A 15,333-nucleotide genomic window follows, 5' to 3' on the forward strand; every position below is an offset into this window, starting at 1 on the left:
GAGGAGACACGCTGGAGAGCCCCGCTGCCTCAGCCTGCACTTAGGCAGGAAAAGCCAACACTAGGATCAGATCTAAATCATGTTCATGGAGAGACCTTCGTCTGGTCAGCTAACATTACTGCCAAGAAGCTGAAATATAGAGTGATATTGTGGTTTTAGCTGACGTGTGTCGCCTCACTGTTTTGAGCGATGCTTGTGCAGGTATATTTAGAGCGAGCAAGCACAGCCCGACGCTGACTTTCGTTGATTTCAAGGCCACAGGTGTCGCTGTTAACAAGCATTTCTGAAAGTTACAAATAGTCCCTTTAAGACAAGCCTTTATAAATCATGTAGGTCTTTGAATTATGGTTTCTTGTATTTTTCATCTTATTCTTCACAGCCAAAATACTTTTAAACCCTGGTTTGGTAAGAAACGGACCAACATTACACTGCTCAAGTTGCTGGATAGCAGGGTGCATGATAATATTTATGTCTGGTTAGTTTAGTGGAGCGGATAGTGGAAAAATCATGCAAATAGTGATATAAGCTCCAAATTTGGCATGATGATGATTCCAGAGGGGACACTGAGCAAATATAAACGATTGGCCACTTGAAAATCCAATATGGCAGCCATTTTTCAAGATGGCCACCAAATTGACCTGCTGATAATGATTTCTCTCACAGAAATTCATCCAGTTGGTCGATTTGAGTGATCTTGGTGTCAAATTATATGTTTTCTAGCATGCTGGATTAAATTTCATAGATTTGATAATTTTTAACTGCAATATGGCGTCCAGGGAATCAAGCATCAAGACCCAGCTGTTTAATTTTCCCGCCGAGAAAGTGTGTGTGAAGCTGAAATATCTTGCACAGTCATTGCAACACAAGGAGACAAAGCCATCAGCAACAATAGGAAGTCCATGGATGCTGTGACCCCCATGCTCTCATGAAGAAGCAGACACTAAACAGACACAAAATGGCCGCCATATTGCCGTTAAAAAATGTTAAAACAATCAAAATTAGATCCAGCATACTAGAAAACACATAATTTGACACCAAAATCATTAAAATCGACCAACTGGATGAATTTCTATGAGAGAAACCATTAGGTCACTTTGGCGGCCATCGTGAAAAATGGCTGCCATCTTGGATTTTCAAGTGGCCAATCGTTTATATTTGCTCAGTGTCCCCTCTGGAATCATCATCATGCCAAATTTGGTGCTTGTATCACTATTTGCATGATTTTTCCACTATCCGCTCCACTAAACTAACCAGACATAAATATTATCATGCACCCTGCTATCCAGCAACTTGAGCAGTGTAATGTTGGTCCGTTTGTTACCAAACCAGGGTTTAAAAGTATTTTAGCTGTGAAGAATAAGATGAAGAATACAAGAAACCATAATTCAAAGACCTACATGATTTATATAGGCTTATCTTAGCACACACTATACCTTACTGTTGAACTCTGTGATGGTATTAAGAGACTATCAGACCTCTTTGATTAACAAACTACCAGTATTTCAAATGTCTAATTCAATTCCACATTTGCAGCGTCACAATGAAAGAAGCAACACCAACAGCAGGAAAACTGATCCCACCAACATTAAACAAGAGGGCAGTGAACAGCAATAAAGGACCAAAACAGACAACACCCAAAGAGGTAAGAAGGAGGTTTTCCTGAGGAAAAGAGCATTGATTTAAAGACAATTCACATTCGTATCTAAGTGGTAAATAAAGGTCATCTTGAGTCAATGACACAGCTCAGAAAATAAAGTATTCTAATAGATACTGAGTCTGTAAAAGAATGTATATTTAAAATGTATTTGGTATATTGTGATTGTGATTATTTTGTGATTATTTCTTGTGAAATGTAATTATTCATTAATTTGTAGTTTTGCTTTGGCAATAATGTAACCTGAACATTCATGCCAATAAAGCTTATTTGAATTTGAATTTGAATTTGAATTTGAGTCTAAAATGGGGTCAAAGAGCAAATGACCTGCTAAATGTGTGCCAGAGTCCCTCTAATTAATAAAAAATACTAATAATTGAAGTAATGTTTGTGCTGAAAATGCTTCAGCATTTATACTGCTGGAGGTAGGTAGATAGATAGATTCTAGAAATAATGTTTTCGTGCATTTTTTCCCCATTGCAATAGACGGAACGTACACCTGCAAATCAAGACAAATCTCCACCAAAAAAGAAAAAACCTCCCTCTACACCATCCACTTTGGAATCAGCAAATCAATTTGAGGCTACAACTGCAGGTATGTGCAATGTCGTACTATACTGTCAGTCACACACAATATTGTTGTTTTGGAAAATTACATTTCAGCCTACAAATAAAGGCCTATAAGGCTGTGTTCATGCGTCATTTCTTCTGATGACTGTTACTGTTTGTTTGTTTTTTTATTTCAAAACAAATGAAAACAGCACCAAACTGTGCTTTCACACTGCTAGCAACATGAGCTCACAGCAAGTTACAATGAAGTGACCCATCTACTAAGTTGCTTATGAGAGGTGTGAAAAAGAAACAGGATAATTCACATTCTGTGAAGTGGAACTGATCTCTGTTTGCCTGTGTGATTTGGCCTGGTTTCCAGCCCAGTGGATGCTTCAACACCATTCCCATAAATAGAATAATGGAAAAATAATTCATATTCAGTTTGATTGTCAAGTTAAGAAATGTTCGGCCATTGTGTGAAATTTGCAGCATCCCTCCTGTTGTTTTGCTCTCTGTTACAGGCGCAAGTAGAGAGGTCAGCATGCTGTTTTCAACATTTGCTGAAGTGTTAAGGTAGGTCATATTTCAACAACTAGATTAGATTTACAAAGGTGTGATTAGGGATGCAAATTGTAAGCACTTTCCTTAATCGATCATAGGTAACAATCAATTGATTAATCGTAAATATAAAAAACATACAAATTGTGCGTATACCAAAGGTAGACATCAAAGATAGAAGGTAAAAGCCACACACTCATAACTCCAATGCACTCATTTTATTTTAAGTTCAGTATATCAGTTTTTATCCTGAAGAAGAAAAAGATGTAAAAAGATATACCCTGTGTCTTAATGCTCAGGCTGATTGGAATTCTTAAAAAAATTCCTGAATCCAGATCATGACTTGGATTGGCACCAAAATCGAATGGATTGTTCATTGTGCCACACTCCACCCTTCTAAAAATCCAAAATTTCATTCAAATACATCGCGAACTTACTGGAGTAATCCTGCTAACAGACAGACAGACAGACAGACAGAAAAACAAACATAAAACAAAGCTTAAAACTTTCCTGTTTGCTGCTGCCCTTAATTATACCAGATAATGATCTGATACTGCACTAGAGCTTTTACTCTTTTGTGTTTTATTCTATTTTAACTTCTATCCTAGTTTTTATTTTTAGCTTGTTTTTATTTTCTAATCTTTAATGTTTTAATGTTTTGATGTTTTTATAACTGTTTTAATTATGTCTTAATGTTCTTTTGCACTTTGTCGCAATGTTCTTGAATGTTTATGTAAAGCACTTTGAATTGCCCTGTTGAAATGTGCTATACAAATAAAGCTGCCTTGCCTTGCATTGCCTTACCAACAAACCAGTGAACTAGTGTTTAAAAAGTGAACAAAAATCGCAATAAATGATAACAATACTTAAAAATCACAATACATATCAAATCGGCACCCAAGTATTGTGATAGCATCGAATCGGGAGACAGGTGAATCGTCCCAGCCTTAATAGTCATCAATTGAACTTTGACACACACACTTGCTTCTTAACTCATATCGGAACAGTGACACTTCTTTAATGTCAGTATTTATGGTTTGTCGCAGTGAGAGAGCTGCAGCAGATACCTCCCAGATGAAGGAGCTGGAGGGCATTTTGACAGAAGCTCAGAACCTCGAGTCCTACCTTAAAGAGAAGAAAAGGCATCTGAGGCAAACATTGGCTCTAATTTCTGATAAACTGCAGGGTTGATTCTGCTGCTCGGACTGTCACCTACATAATGAAGCTGTTTACTTTACTGAAGAAAGTTTCTCTTTTATCAATAGCTTTGGTTATGTATTGTAGTAGTAAATGTGTAGTCATATTAACTAACACTGGCATTACTTTGATTATAACATAAACTAATATATGTTAACTGTTGTGAGTTTATTGAGTTATGAGTTTTAGTAAAAACTCATTTTGAGTAGGATATTTTTCCTGAACACGTATCACAATTTCATTTTTTGACACTTCATACTAGGTGTAGATTTTGTGATATAGCCTAAATGTAAACTGACTGTCATTATTTTTGAAAGAATACTAAAAGAAAGTTCAGCATGCAGAAATGTATGTAATAAAAATAAAGTGGCAATCAAGTAAGATCTTTGTATATTGTCATTGTTGAAAGCGAATAAGAGGAATTTAGGGAAGTGTCCTCTCCCCCAATTTACACACACATACAAAAAATGGTTCCATAAGCAGTATTTAGGCAAATGGCCGGCCAGCAGAGGGTGCAAGTGTGCTACACTCAGTTACAGCTTTAAAAATTGACATTACAGTTTTTCTCATTCGCTTTGGCTATTTTTTTTTTAAACAATCTTAACATTATCTAAACTGTGAGTACAATATTGCATGTTTGCAAAGGTAGTAACTCACCCACAACACTTCATTCATGCTCCAAAACCTATTTATTGTGTCAGTAAGTTGACCAATGCCACCAATATTAAAACAGATATTTATGGAATATACATGTATGTCTGACAGATTTTGATAACTGAATGGATCATTTTGCATGTGACGGCTCAAACGATGAAAGAATGTTTAGAAGTTGTGAAGAGGACGATAATTTCACTGAGAATCAACTCATCAGTTTTGATCAGCAAGTGGTTATTGTACTTCCTCTTTGCACACACAACATGTGCCAAAACACCTGCAATTTGCTTGAATGAATGAGAAATTATATTCTGTTGTGAACAACACGCTAATTGTTCAGAGATTTGAGCTGAGATTGTTTTGAAAAAAATAATTCTCATTTGAGAATTGAGCCAAAGCTAATGAGAAAAACTGTAATAATTACTTAGAAATATGTATAACTCATAATATTGGGGTAGTGTTCAGTAAATATTTTAATATATCAGTGATTGAAATGTATGGTTCCCATAGAATGAAGTTACTACACATAGTATTCCAATTACAGATGTTATTATGTAATATAAAGTTGACCTTCAGTTGGGAAGTAAGCAAGCAAATTGGGTTTTTTTTTAACAATTATAACTACAAGGAGGAATGAATGAATGCACACAGACTGGATGTTTAAGTACATGTTTCTTTATTCATCATGTATGTAAGTCATACTAATCATTTATTGAATGAACATATCTTTCTTTAACATTTGGGCACGATGCCAAAGCATACATTTACTTATCAGTTCCTGGTTACAAAAGAGGATGCCATAAAACTTTGCTGAACTTGAACTGAACCTGAACATATTCTGTAGTTGTAAAAATATTTTATTGCAGTCCTGCAATGTTCCTCATTTTGCCCCGTATATTTCAGCCACCTGCAGCCCTTATCTGAATATGTATTTGGATTAAATTATTCTAAAACAATGGTTCAAAGTATAGAAAGAACAACGTACTTACAAGAAGACATCTTTTCAAAAGATTTATAACACAGCACAACTTAAATAGTACAGCTACAATATGAATAAACATGAGTAGGACTTTTTCATTTTTTGTCAAAGCAAACTATACATTCATATCAGTGTAGCGACCTCTAAATTCACGTGTATGATGAGACAAACAACAGCTTCGAGACAAACATCACAGGCAATATTTACATAGTTTATAACTTCTGCCGTGACCTCTATCCATCCATGAGAGGTCAGAGGTACGTTCATCGTTTATTTACGACTCTATGCCGTGGAATTGAATGTCCCGTGGAAGCCGTAGGGGATGTTGACCGGCACCGCAGCTCTGCCCAGCTCCTCAAACGTTCTGGCGTCTAAAACCAGGAGGAATGTGCTCTTGTCCTGGAAAGAATTAAGACATGGGGGAGGGGGGAAGTTATTGTTAAAGCTTTTCAGAGTAACAGGAATCAGACGTTTACTGAACATGTGCGTTTCAATTGAAATTTTACATAACACTTGATATTTTTAAGCACCAAAATGTGCTTTGGCATACTTAAAGAGGACCTATTATGCATTTGTGTTTTTGTGTTATATAGGGTGTTTTTTGTGCTTATGAAAGGTCTGCTAAATTACAAAGCACAAAGTCCTCGCCAAAGGGAGTTACTCTCCTGAACTGCCTGAAGCGCCTTGCTTGAAGTCCTGCCTTTTCTTCCGTAAAAGTGGTGATGTCACTAAGTAACACATTTAGCATAATACCTGCCTAGCGGCTAGTTTGGCATGTCCTGAAACAAAGTTAGAGCGGAGCTGGAGCGGAGTCCTAAGAGTTTGGTTTGGTTGATCAATCAAAACAGAGTGGGCTTTTCGGGAGGAGCTCAAACCAAGCTCCCAGGGAGAGCGCCGGTTGTTGATGCCAATTTCCGTAGTGGCCAAACGGCGGTACTACAACTTCCGTGTTTGTCACGTGATGCCATTGGGCCCAAAAATACTTTTTTCTATAGACTTACATTGGGAAAGAGACAACTGTAACTCAGCGGATAATTTATTTTGAGTTAATTCAACTTCCCAGTATGAACACTTGAATAGCCCTTATTTAAATCATTAGGTCCTAAAAGTTGTAAAATGCACTAATAGCCGAATCCAGAGTTATTTCTCTTCCTCCGTTCATGTGAATGAGACCCAGACTGAGGCTGGAGCGAGGGCTGGGAGGCGGAGGCGACGGAGTTACCGAGCCATGTGACCAAGCGGACACTACTGCGCCTGCTCCATGGGTCCAATGGATGCGGAAGATCGCCGGAAGATCTAGGTACTTCTGGGATGCCATTTAGGCATCATGCGATCAAAGCAATGAACGGGGCCCCGCCTCCAACACTGTATTTAGTTCTCTTAATACATCCATCGCTCAAATAGAGCGTTTCAGACAGAGGGTGAAAAGAAGTGCTGCAGCACAGCCGTGTTTTTTTCAGAAGTGTTTTTTTGAACATTAAAGCATGTAAACATGTTCTAGTAGACACCCAAAATACTAGCATGCACCTGAAATGAGCATTAACAGATTCTCTTTAAATATACACTCCTTGGTTTTGGTATAGTGCCTCCAAAAATCCCACAATTTCCTCCCACCTCACTGCTGTTGTTTTGAGAATCCACATGTGTTTGTGTGATTGTGTCGAACCAACAGTGAGCTGGGAGGAAATTTGGGTATTTGGACCCTCAAACAAAATCATCAAGTGTATCATCAAGTGTATCTCTAAGGGTATAGGTACAGTCCCTTTTCCAAAAGCTTTGACTAAACCTGACTGACCTTATTGGGTGTGATGACCACAGACATGACAACACCATCGTCCTCCTCTGTGGCATTAGGGGAGGGTACGAAAACTGGTTCAGAGGGATACAGACCAGGTTGTTCCCACACCTGTGAAGGAAATTAGAGGAGTTACAGTTCAAGTTTTCTGCAGTATGATATTTTACTCTTTTTTTACATTCTTCAGATTTTAAGGAATGTTATTGAAACTGCACAACACTAAAATAAGTAATTATTGCCATGCTGCTACAGCTGGAAACAGAGAATCTAACTCAACTCACCTTCATGTGTTTCCCCTGGAGGTCCATCTTGATCAGTGTGTCACCTACAAGATGCCTGAAGCCACAGCCGTAGAAGTAGCGGTAGGGGCGGGTGTTGTACTCGCCATAGTTGATCTGAGGGAACTCCAGACCTCCATATTGATGAAGATCTTCTCCGTGAAGGTCCTCATGTGTACAGAACACCTGGAAAAAAGAAAAAAAAGCAACGTGGTTAATGAGACTCAGGGAGCATTGGCAGTTACAATACTACAGTTCATTTCACAAAATGAACTGTGGTAAAATTAAATTAAAGGTATCCACCCTAAAAAAAAGTCTTTAAAATAAGATCAAAAAAGAAGAAAGAAATAGAAGAGAGAAGAAATTGGTTTCTTGTTTGTGGGTATCAAACATGTCTGAACAACGCCAAGGTTTGTTACACTTGTCAAAGACAGGCTTAACCCAAAAAATGTTCACAATCTCCTACGTGTTGATACATGTAGATCATCGGCTGCTTACCTTGTTCTTGGCCAATCTTATAGAGGTGGCTGTGCTGTTGGGCGGGTTCAAGTTCTGGCCGTAGGGTGTATCATGGTCAACATTGAGAGGTAGAACAAAGCGCCGCGGGAAGACTCGACACAAAGTGTTGTACACCTGGTGGGAAAATAGGAAGATCTTTTGAGCCTCAACAAACCAACTATTGTTCATTGAACCAAAAGCAACCAAAGCGCATCCACTTAAATAAAACCTGTTTGGACAAATGTGGAAGCAAAGGAACGTACAACTTGTCGGGTATAGACCTTTACTTAAAGGTCCCATAATATAGAAAAGTGAGATTTTCATGTTTTTTTTATTATAAAGCAAGGTTAAGTCATATATAAATCGAAACACTCAATCCACAGGGAAATACACGCAGCCCGTATTCAGAAACTCTGCATTTGAAACAATCTGTCAGGATTTCTGCCCATTTGTGATGTCACGAATATACAATATTTAGACCCTTGACACAATTTTAAACGTAAACATTCTAAATGTGTCCCAGTTTATTCCTGGTTGCAGTGTATGTGAATGTCATCAGCTGACAGGAAGTACACATGGACCCAAGCTGTTGCCTAGCAACGCAATTCTGTTGCAATTCCGTCAAAATGCCTCAAAACGGAGCATTTCAGACAGAGGGTAAATACAGGCATATTCAGGCCAACAGTATGAGGAAAATAAAGTTTTTTTTAACATTACAGCGAGTAGACATGTTCTAGTAGAAACACAAAATACAAGTATGAACCTGAAAATGAGCATAATATGGGACCTTTAACCTGCTTTACCTCATCAAGGTCTTCTCCAGACTTGCGCAGGTTCTGGACGTTGTAGTTAGTGATCGCCTGGCCATCATCTGAAGCACACATATCTATGATCAAGAAGCCGTCCTCCTCGTATGCGTTTATCTGGTGGAAAGTTGACAGCGGCTTGGCGAGGTACTTGATGGAGCTTAGCTGAAACACAGGATTGAACAGAAGAATGAAAGCAGCCCATAATTTGTTTAATATACAGCACAAGCGTAGTGATTGTAGACTGCAGGGGTCCGTGTTAGAGCCCTACCTCTCCTGTCTGCTTGTGAATCAGGTGGAAGATGGTGTTGAGTTTCGGGTCCCAGAAAAAGGCGTCACTGATGCTTTTCCCTCTCAGCTTGCCCGTCACAATCTTCAACAGGTCCATCTTGATGGGCTGCTCAATGAACACCACGTAGTTCTCAGACATCGCTACGATGGAATGAAAAGATTATATTAGTTTCTATTCAAACTTCTCAAAGGAGGATTCAGTTGTAGTTGACAAAGAGTTGAGGTATCAGAATTGGAACCAATACCTAGTCCTGATCAGATAACAGTGCTCTCTTATTCCCAAAATTAAAATCTGTGAACCTCTCTGTGTGGAACTCATTGGGATCATTCTAGAGCTGAAATGATTAGTTGATTAATGGATTAGACAATGACAGAAAAATCTAAATCAACAACTATTCTGATAATTGCAGCTTCTCAAATAGGAGGATTTGCTGTTTCTCTTATATTTTATAGTAAACTGAATACTTTTGTTTTGGACTTTTGGTCAGACAAAAGAAGAATATGAAGATGCCACCTGCGGTTCTGGGGATTGTGACAGGATTTTTGTTTTTTACTATATTTTTGTAACTATTTTTAATCTGCAAGATTTCACAGACCGGAGGAAAACAACCAGTCAGAGCTGATCTGGAGTCTGCCATCCAGCTGCCGTCTATGAGAGCCAGCTGTCAATCACTCGCGAGCTCCGTTCAAACGGTCAAACTAGGCAGCGCTGATCAAATATGAATCAATATTCTGTTACTGTAATGCCTATTTCTCTCCTCAAATGTTTTCAGAAACATCTTGTTTAACTGTAAAATGAGAAAGTTTGTGACCCGGCAGCCATATTGAGAACAGTTGAAAAAATACCAAGCACCGCCCACCGGCTGGAGCACAGCCAATGGGAACACTCAATAGAAACCGTCTCGCTCTCTCTGAAATGATCTGTGATTGGTCAAAGTCTCCCGTCATGGCCTAGATTTTTTTAAAGCCTGAAAACAGAGCCATGAGGAGGTGCAGAAGTCTAGTTTTCTCTCAGTACACTTGAATTACAATATGCTGAAAGGTTATTATGGAATTTTTGCCCAATGATGCCAAAAATATTCTGCCTACTGCAGGTTTAATTCAATAAATAATTGTCAGATTAATTTATAATGAAATAATTAGTTGCAACTCTGGATCATTTTTATTTAAGTTAGTTATATAAAGGTCAGTACCGATCCGTCATATTGGATCAGTGCATCCTTACAGGAAATCTTGGTAGAATACACATCGAGATTGAATGTAACTCCTTTAAATGGCTCTATAGTCGAGGCTCACAGGTGAAAGCAATGAGTAAGTTGATTTGAGAACTTTTTCTCACCAAAGCTGTGGTAGTACGATGGTTTGCTCTTGTCCACTGAGGGAATAGAGCACAGCACCGTGGCTCCCTCCAGGGTGTCCCCAGCTGTTTTCTTGGTCGGTGGCACTCGGATGATGTTGTAGGTCGCTCCTGTCAGCATAGATACAATTAGTTTCTCACTAAAGGTCATCAAACACGTGGCGAGCAGTGTTGATACAATATACAGGCTCCTATGATGACTCCAGTGTGAAGAAACTGATTTGGTGTTTCCTAAAGTACCTTTAGGGGTGTATGAGTTCCCCATGTTGTAAGTTGTTCCATCAGGGTCAGTGTGAGGGTGTGCGGTCGCTCCGTTCACAGCGATGAATTTGCTCCAGTCCACCTAATAGGTAAACATACATGAGTGCAAAGACTTTAACCCTCTGAGACCCACAATCTTTAGGGGGAGATAGCAGGTCAGCAGTAGATGTCACATAGAAGTGGTGTACATCATCTGAAAATTGGGAAACTGAAGATTAATTTGAGATACAGCACAGCACTGTGTGTCAAGTTGTTCTAGTCATAAATCAGAAATAAACATGAATGAATTAATTATTTAAAATTAATTGTAAAAGTGAATAAGGATTTAGAGCATTATGATCAAAGTATATAATGTCCATCCCCATGCTCTATTATGTCTCATAAGTTGTTGCAGCAATTTTTCGGTTGATACCATTTGTTAAACAGATTTGGTGCTAAATTTAAACCTTTTTTCCATTCGAGAATTGATAAAAAAAGATCAATAAACCCTCCAAAATACCACATTAAGACACCAAGACCTTGAGGAACACCATAGAAAAAGCCATGCTGTGATTTTGAAAATTGCATTTTTCGACAATTGGATGGCGAGCGCATTTGTAAAAACTGCTCAGAACCCCCCTTATTGTCGATCTAGCTAGGAAAGCCATCCAACCTCTGAATGCTCTAGGTCTTTATTCTGTGGCTGTAAAGTTTCATGAGGCTGTGATTATCCTAGAGGTCACCACAGGTCATTTTATACAGTGAGGTCAAGTTTAAGAAAAAAAAATGGTCTCACTACAATGAAATGGCTACTTTGGGAACTAACATCATCACACATGAATACAGTTAAGCCTGGGGCACACTGCCCGCTTCAGGCTCGCCTGACGGCAGCGTCACATCGTGGCCGCGTGATGCCCACCTAGGGTGTTCACACTAGACGCGAGTTAGCTGCCTCTCGGGAGCGTGTCAGCTACCTGTCAGCCGTGTTTCTGATGCTGCTGTCAGCCCTTTCTTTCTACATAGAGTTTGCCTTTTAATGGCCATTTAACTTCATGATAAATATAATTTATATTTATTTTAGACAGAGAAAGGTTCAGAAACGTGTGGTAATTAGTAAATAATAGTAATAATCCACAATTAAAACTCCGTACTGTATTCATTTATGATGCTTTCCAACTCTCTGCTTGTTCCACATCACTGTCCGGCACATATTTCAGAATAAAAGCCTCGTGTTAACAAATGAAGGAATTATGTTTAAAGAAAACCCGCTTTAGGGCTTTTATTTCGAAATGAAAGCAGGAAGTGTTGATTTAAACCCCAAACTTTATACATTTTTGGAGCCCCCAAAGTGACTGCGTGTTTCCACAGCACTGACTGCTCATATTTCAGAATAAAAGCCTCGTGTTAACAAATGAAGGGATTCTGTCTATAGAAAAAACGCCTGAGGGCTTTTATTTTGAAATGAAAGCAGGAAGTGTTGATTTAAAAACAAGTTTACTTAACTTTACTTTTTTTTCATCTCCATAACATATTCTACAGATAAACCTCGAAACTGTAGTAAAGTCTTGCTGGTATGAAGTTAATATACAGTCACTAGATCACTTTCACTGTCTGTGACATATTCTACAGATGTCTAGACATGGAAACTGTAGTAATCTTGCTGGTATGATGTTCATATACTGTCAATAGATCACCTTCACTGTCTGTTGCTGCTGGGACACGCAGCTGAGACGCGAGATGCTCGCGTGTAAAATAGGCGAGCCTTCTATTCTATAAAATAGACGCGCGTCTGACGTGCGTCAGACGTGCGTCTCATGCGGGCAGTGTGTCCACTCTAACCTGTTAACATGGACGCCGAAATAAAAAACAACACGCAACGCTGCCGTCACGCGAGCATGAAGCGGGCAGTGTGCTCCAGGCTTTAGGCTCATTGGATCCACAAGTCTCCACTTTACCGTGATACCTAATTTATGTAATTCCAAGACTGTTTAGAGACCCCAGTATGCAGAAATATTAAAAATACATAATTTTAGAATAGGCAAAAAAAACAAATTTCTATTGCATTCATAAAACTGCATGTATTTTAACCTAAACTGCATGTGATTATCATAATGTGGGCATGTCTGTAAAGGGGAGACTCGTGAGTACCCATAGAACACATTTTCATTCACATATCTTGAGGTCAGAGGTCATGGGACCCCTTTGAAAATGGCCATGCCAGTTTTTCCTCGCTAAAATTTAGCCCAACATTGGAGCGTTATTTAACCTCCTTCCCAACATGGTAGCAATGGATTCCTTATGTTTTTTTAGTTTCATATGATATCTGTAGCTTCACTCTAGCCCTAAAACTGAACCTACTAGAGCCTCTGAAAGACAGTAAAGTCAGTCGGGATCGCCCGCGACACTCAGGGGGTTAAGACTTTATTCCTATTTTATGTTTTTATCCAACAGTAGCCTGCAAGCCTGCTTAATATTCACAATAATATTGTACTTGTTTATGACTTGCCTTAGCTATCATGTGTAACGCAGTCGGTCAATAAAACGAAACTGCTGTGCACAAATATGTCTCTACAGAATCATCAGCTACAACTGCACTTAGAACTACATTCAACATCATGTTACCTTTTTAGTCGTCTCTAGTGTCTCGGGGTCCACCTTGTGCATGAGGTTGGTTTCTGTGCTGACATAGTAATCACCTTTGTAGGTCACAAAGCTCACATTGGCATTATCTGTGGGCTCTAGAGGGGAAAAGGAAAATGCCAAAGTTAACAACACAACACAGGTACAACCACAACAATAATTCACTATTCTCTTTTCACTTCTCGGTATATGGAAGTGAATGAAACTGTGTAAGGCACTTTGCATTAAAATTACATTTTTCTGCATTATAGTCTTGTTCCTGTTCATGCAGTTTGATAAAATACTCACTTGGTAATTCAAATCTTGACAGGAAGCGCTGGAAGAAGTTTTTACAGGGGTCTGGCATGGTGATAGTGCCAAACTCTGACACTGCGATGCGGTTTTGCTCCTTGATGGCTTTGTAGTTGTCACTGGACAGGAAGCGGCTTTTGTACGTCACCTGTCCGTTGGATATTTTGAACTGGTGCAGGAGAGCCATGCCATCAAACCAGTGGTTGAACCTGATGATAATGGGGAAGACGCAGGGCAAAAGGAGTCAGCTTTGTGATGGAGTTGCTTCCAATGATGTATCAACACTTTATGTGTTGTTATACTCACCTATGGTTTCCGATCTCGAACTTCCCGGGCCCGTTTCTCAAGAAGCTTCCGTTGATCCATTCTGGGATTTTCCCAGTGATGTTGGTGCTGATGGGCTCGGGGGTCTCCTCCACTGAGCTCACAATCTTCTCAATGCAGGGCAGACCGTGCACGTCTGTGAAGTGGTTGATGTTCATCCTGGACTTGGAATTTTTCAGTGCTATGGAAAACAAAAGTCAGCAAAAAAAAAAAAAAAAACATTGTCACATTTTCTACATATAAAACAAGAGATTACGAATCAAGAAAATAATTCATATGAAGTGATATTGTGCATAACTGTTAGAATCAAATACCTGGGGTATTGTTCTGTTGATATGTGATGGTGTCCATGGCTGTAGCTTTGTCTTCTTGAGTATGTAGGAGTGTCAGAGGCCTGCGCACTGCTGTTTCTCCAACACTGGCTCAGCTTTATACTGTCCTCCTGGCTGCATGGGACAACCCCCCTAGAAACAATCAGATAAGTGGGCAAGCACACCATGATTTCATGCTTGCATAAGCTTGTACAAAACAGAAGTACATTGTGATCACAAGATGATACAAGTGGTAACTTATTCACAGAGATAATCACTTGAACTCACTGACAAGCGCAAAATCACTGCAGCGGCATTCATCATTCTCTTCTTCAAGTATAATTCATACAATTCATACTTTCATTAATGTTCAAATTTGTCATGCTAAATATACATGCTTATGTTTAGTGATGGTGAAAGCGGATACGCTTGGATGAATAGTCGTGCACAGCACAGCACAATGTTGTGAAATTTAGCCTCTGTATTTAACCCATCCTGCATTAGGAGCAGTGGGCACCGACAAGTGTGACTGAACTTAATCATAAAAAAAGATTAGGGATTAAAGGGACTGTTTGTAACTTTTTAAGCGTATAAATGTAGCGGGTCGGCACACATGCGCGTTCGCATATGCGCGCTCGAGTGTGGCCGGAGCCTCGTCTACGCTGCCTGCTCTCCTTCACTCAGACGGCGCGCGCGTCCTCGCTGTCTCGCTCCACCTCTAGACGTGAACGCGCGCTCACTCCACACTGCAGAAGAGTTAGTTTAGCTCTGAGAATATCTAGTGAATGTAGAGTGGACGTTTGTGCAGAAATAAATGCTGCAGCTCCTCCAGACCAACAGAGGTTTTCCGTGTCTTGTGAAGTGACGGGGCTCCTCAACGTGTTACGTTATCGTCTCGTTACCGACCG

At 39.4% G+C, this 15,333-nt stretch overlaps 1 protein-coding gene across 1 annotated transcript; it reads right to left on the reverse strand.

Annotated features, from left to right (window-relative positions):
• Positions 1-5,087: 5,087 nt before the first annotated feature.
• On the reverse strand, positions 5,088-14,563 carry bco2b (beta-carotene oxygenase 2b). The gene is made up of 12 exons (XM_037774582.1): positions 14,429-14,563; positions 14,097-14,295; positions 13,788-13,999; positions 13,482-13,597; positions 10,860-10,962; positions 10,602-10,730; positions 9,243-9,403; positions 8,969-9,136; positions 8,166-8,300; positions 7,671-7,853; positions 7,390-7,500; positions 5,088-5,993 (listed from the first exon to the last, which is right to left on the reverse strand). The coding sequence occupies exons 1-12, from the start codon at positions 14,463-14,465 to the stop codon at positions 5,877-5,879; spliced, it is 1,671 nt and encodes a 556-aa protein (XP_037630510.1). The 5' UTR covers positions 14,466-14,563; the 3' UTR covers positions 5,088-5,876.
• Positions 14,564-15,333: the final 770 nt, after the last annotated feature.

The sequence above is a fragment of the Sebastes umbrosus genome, chromosome 7 (genome assembly GCF_015220745.1).
Source record: "Sebastes umbrosus isolate fSebUmb1 chromosome 7, fSebUmb1.pri, whole genome shotgun sequence".
Taxonomy (NCBI): Eukaryota; Metazoa; Chordata; class Actinopteri; order Perciformes; family Sebastidae; genus Sebastes; species Sebastes umbrosus.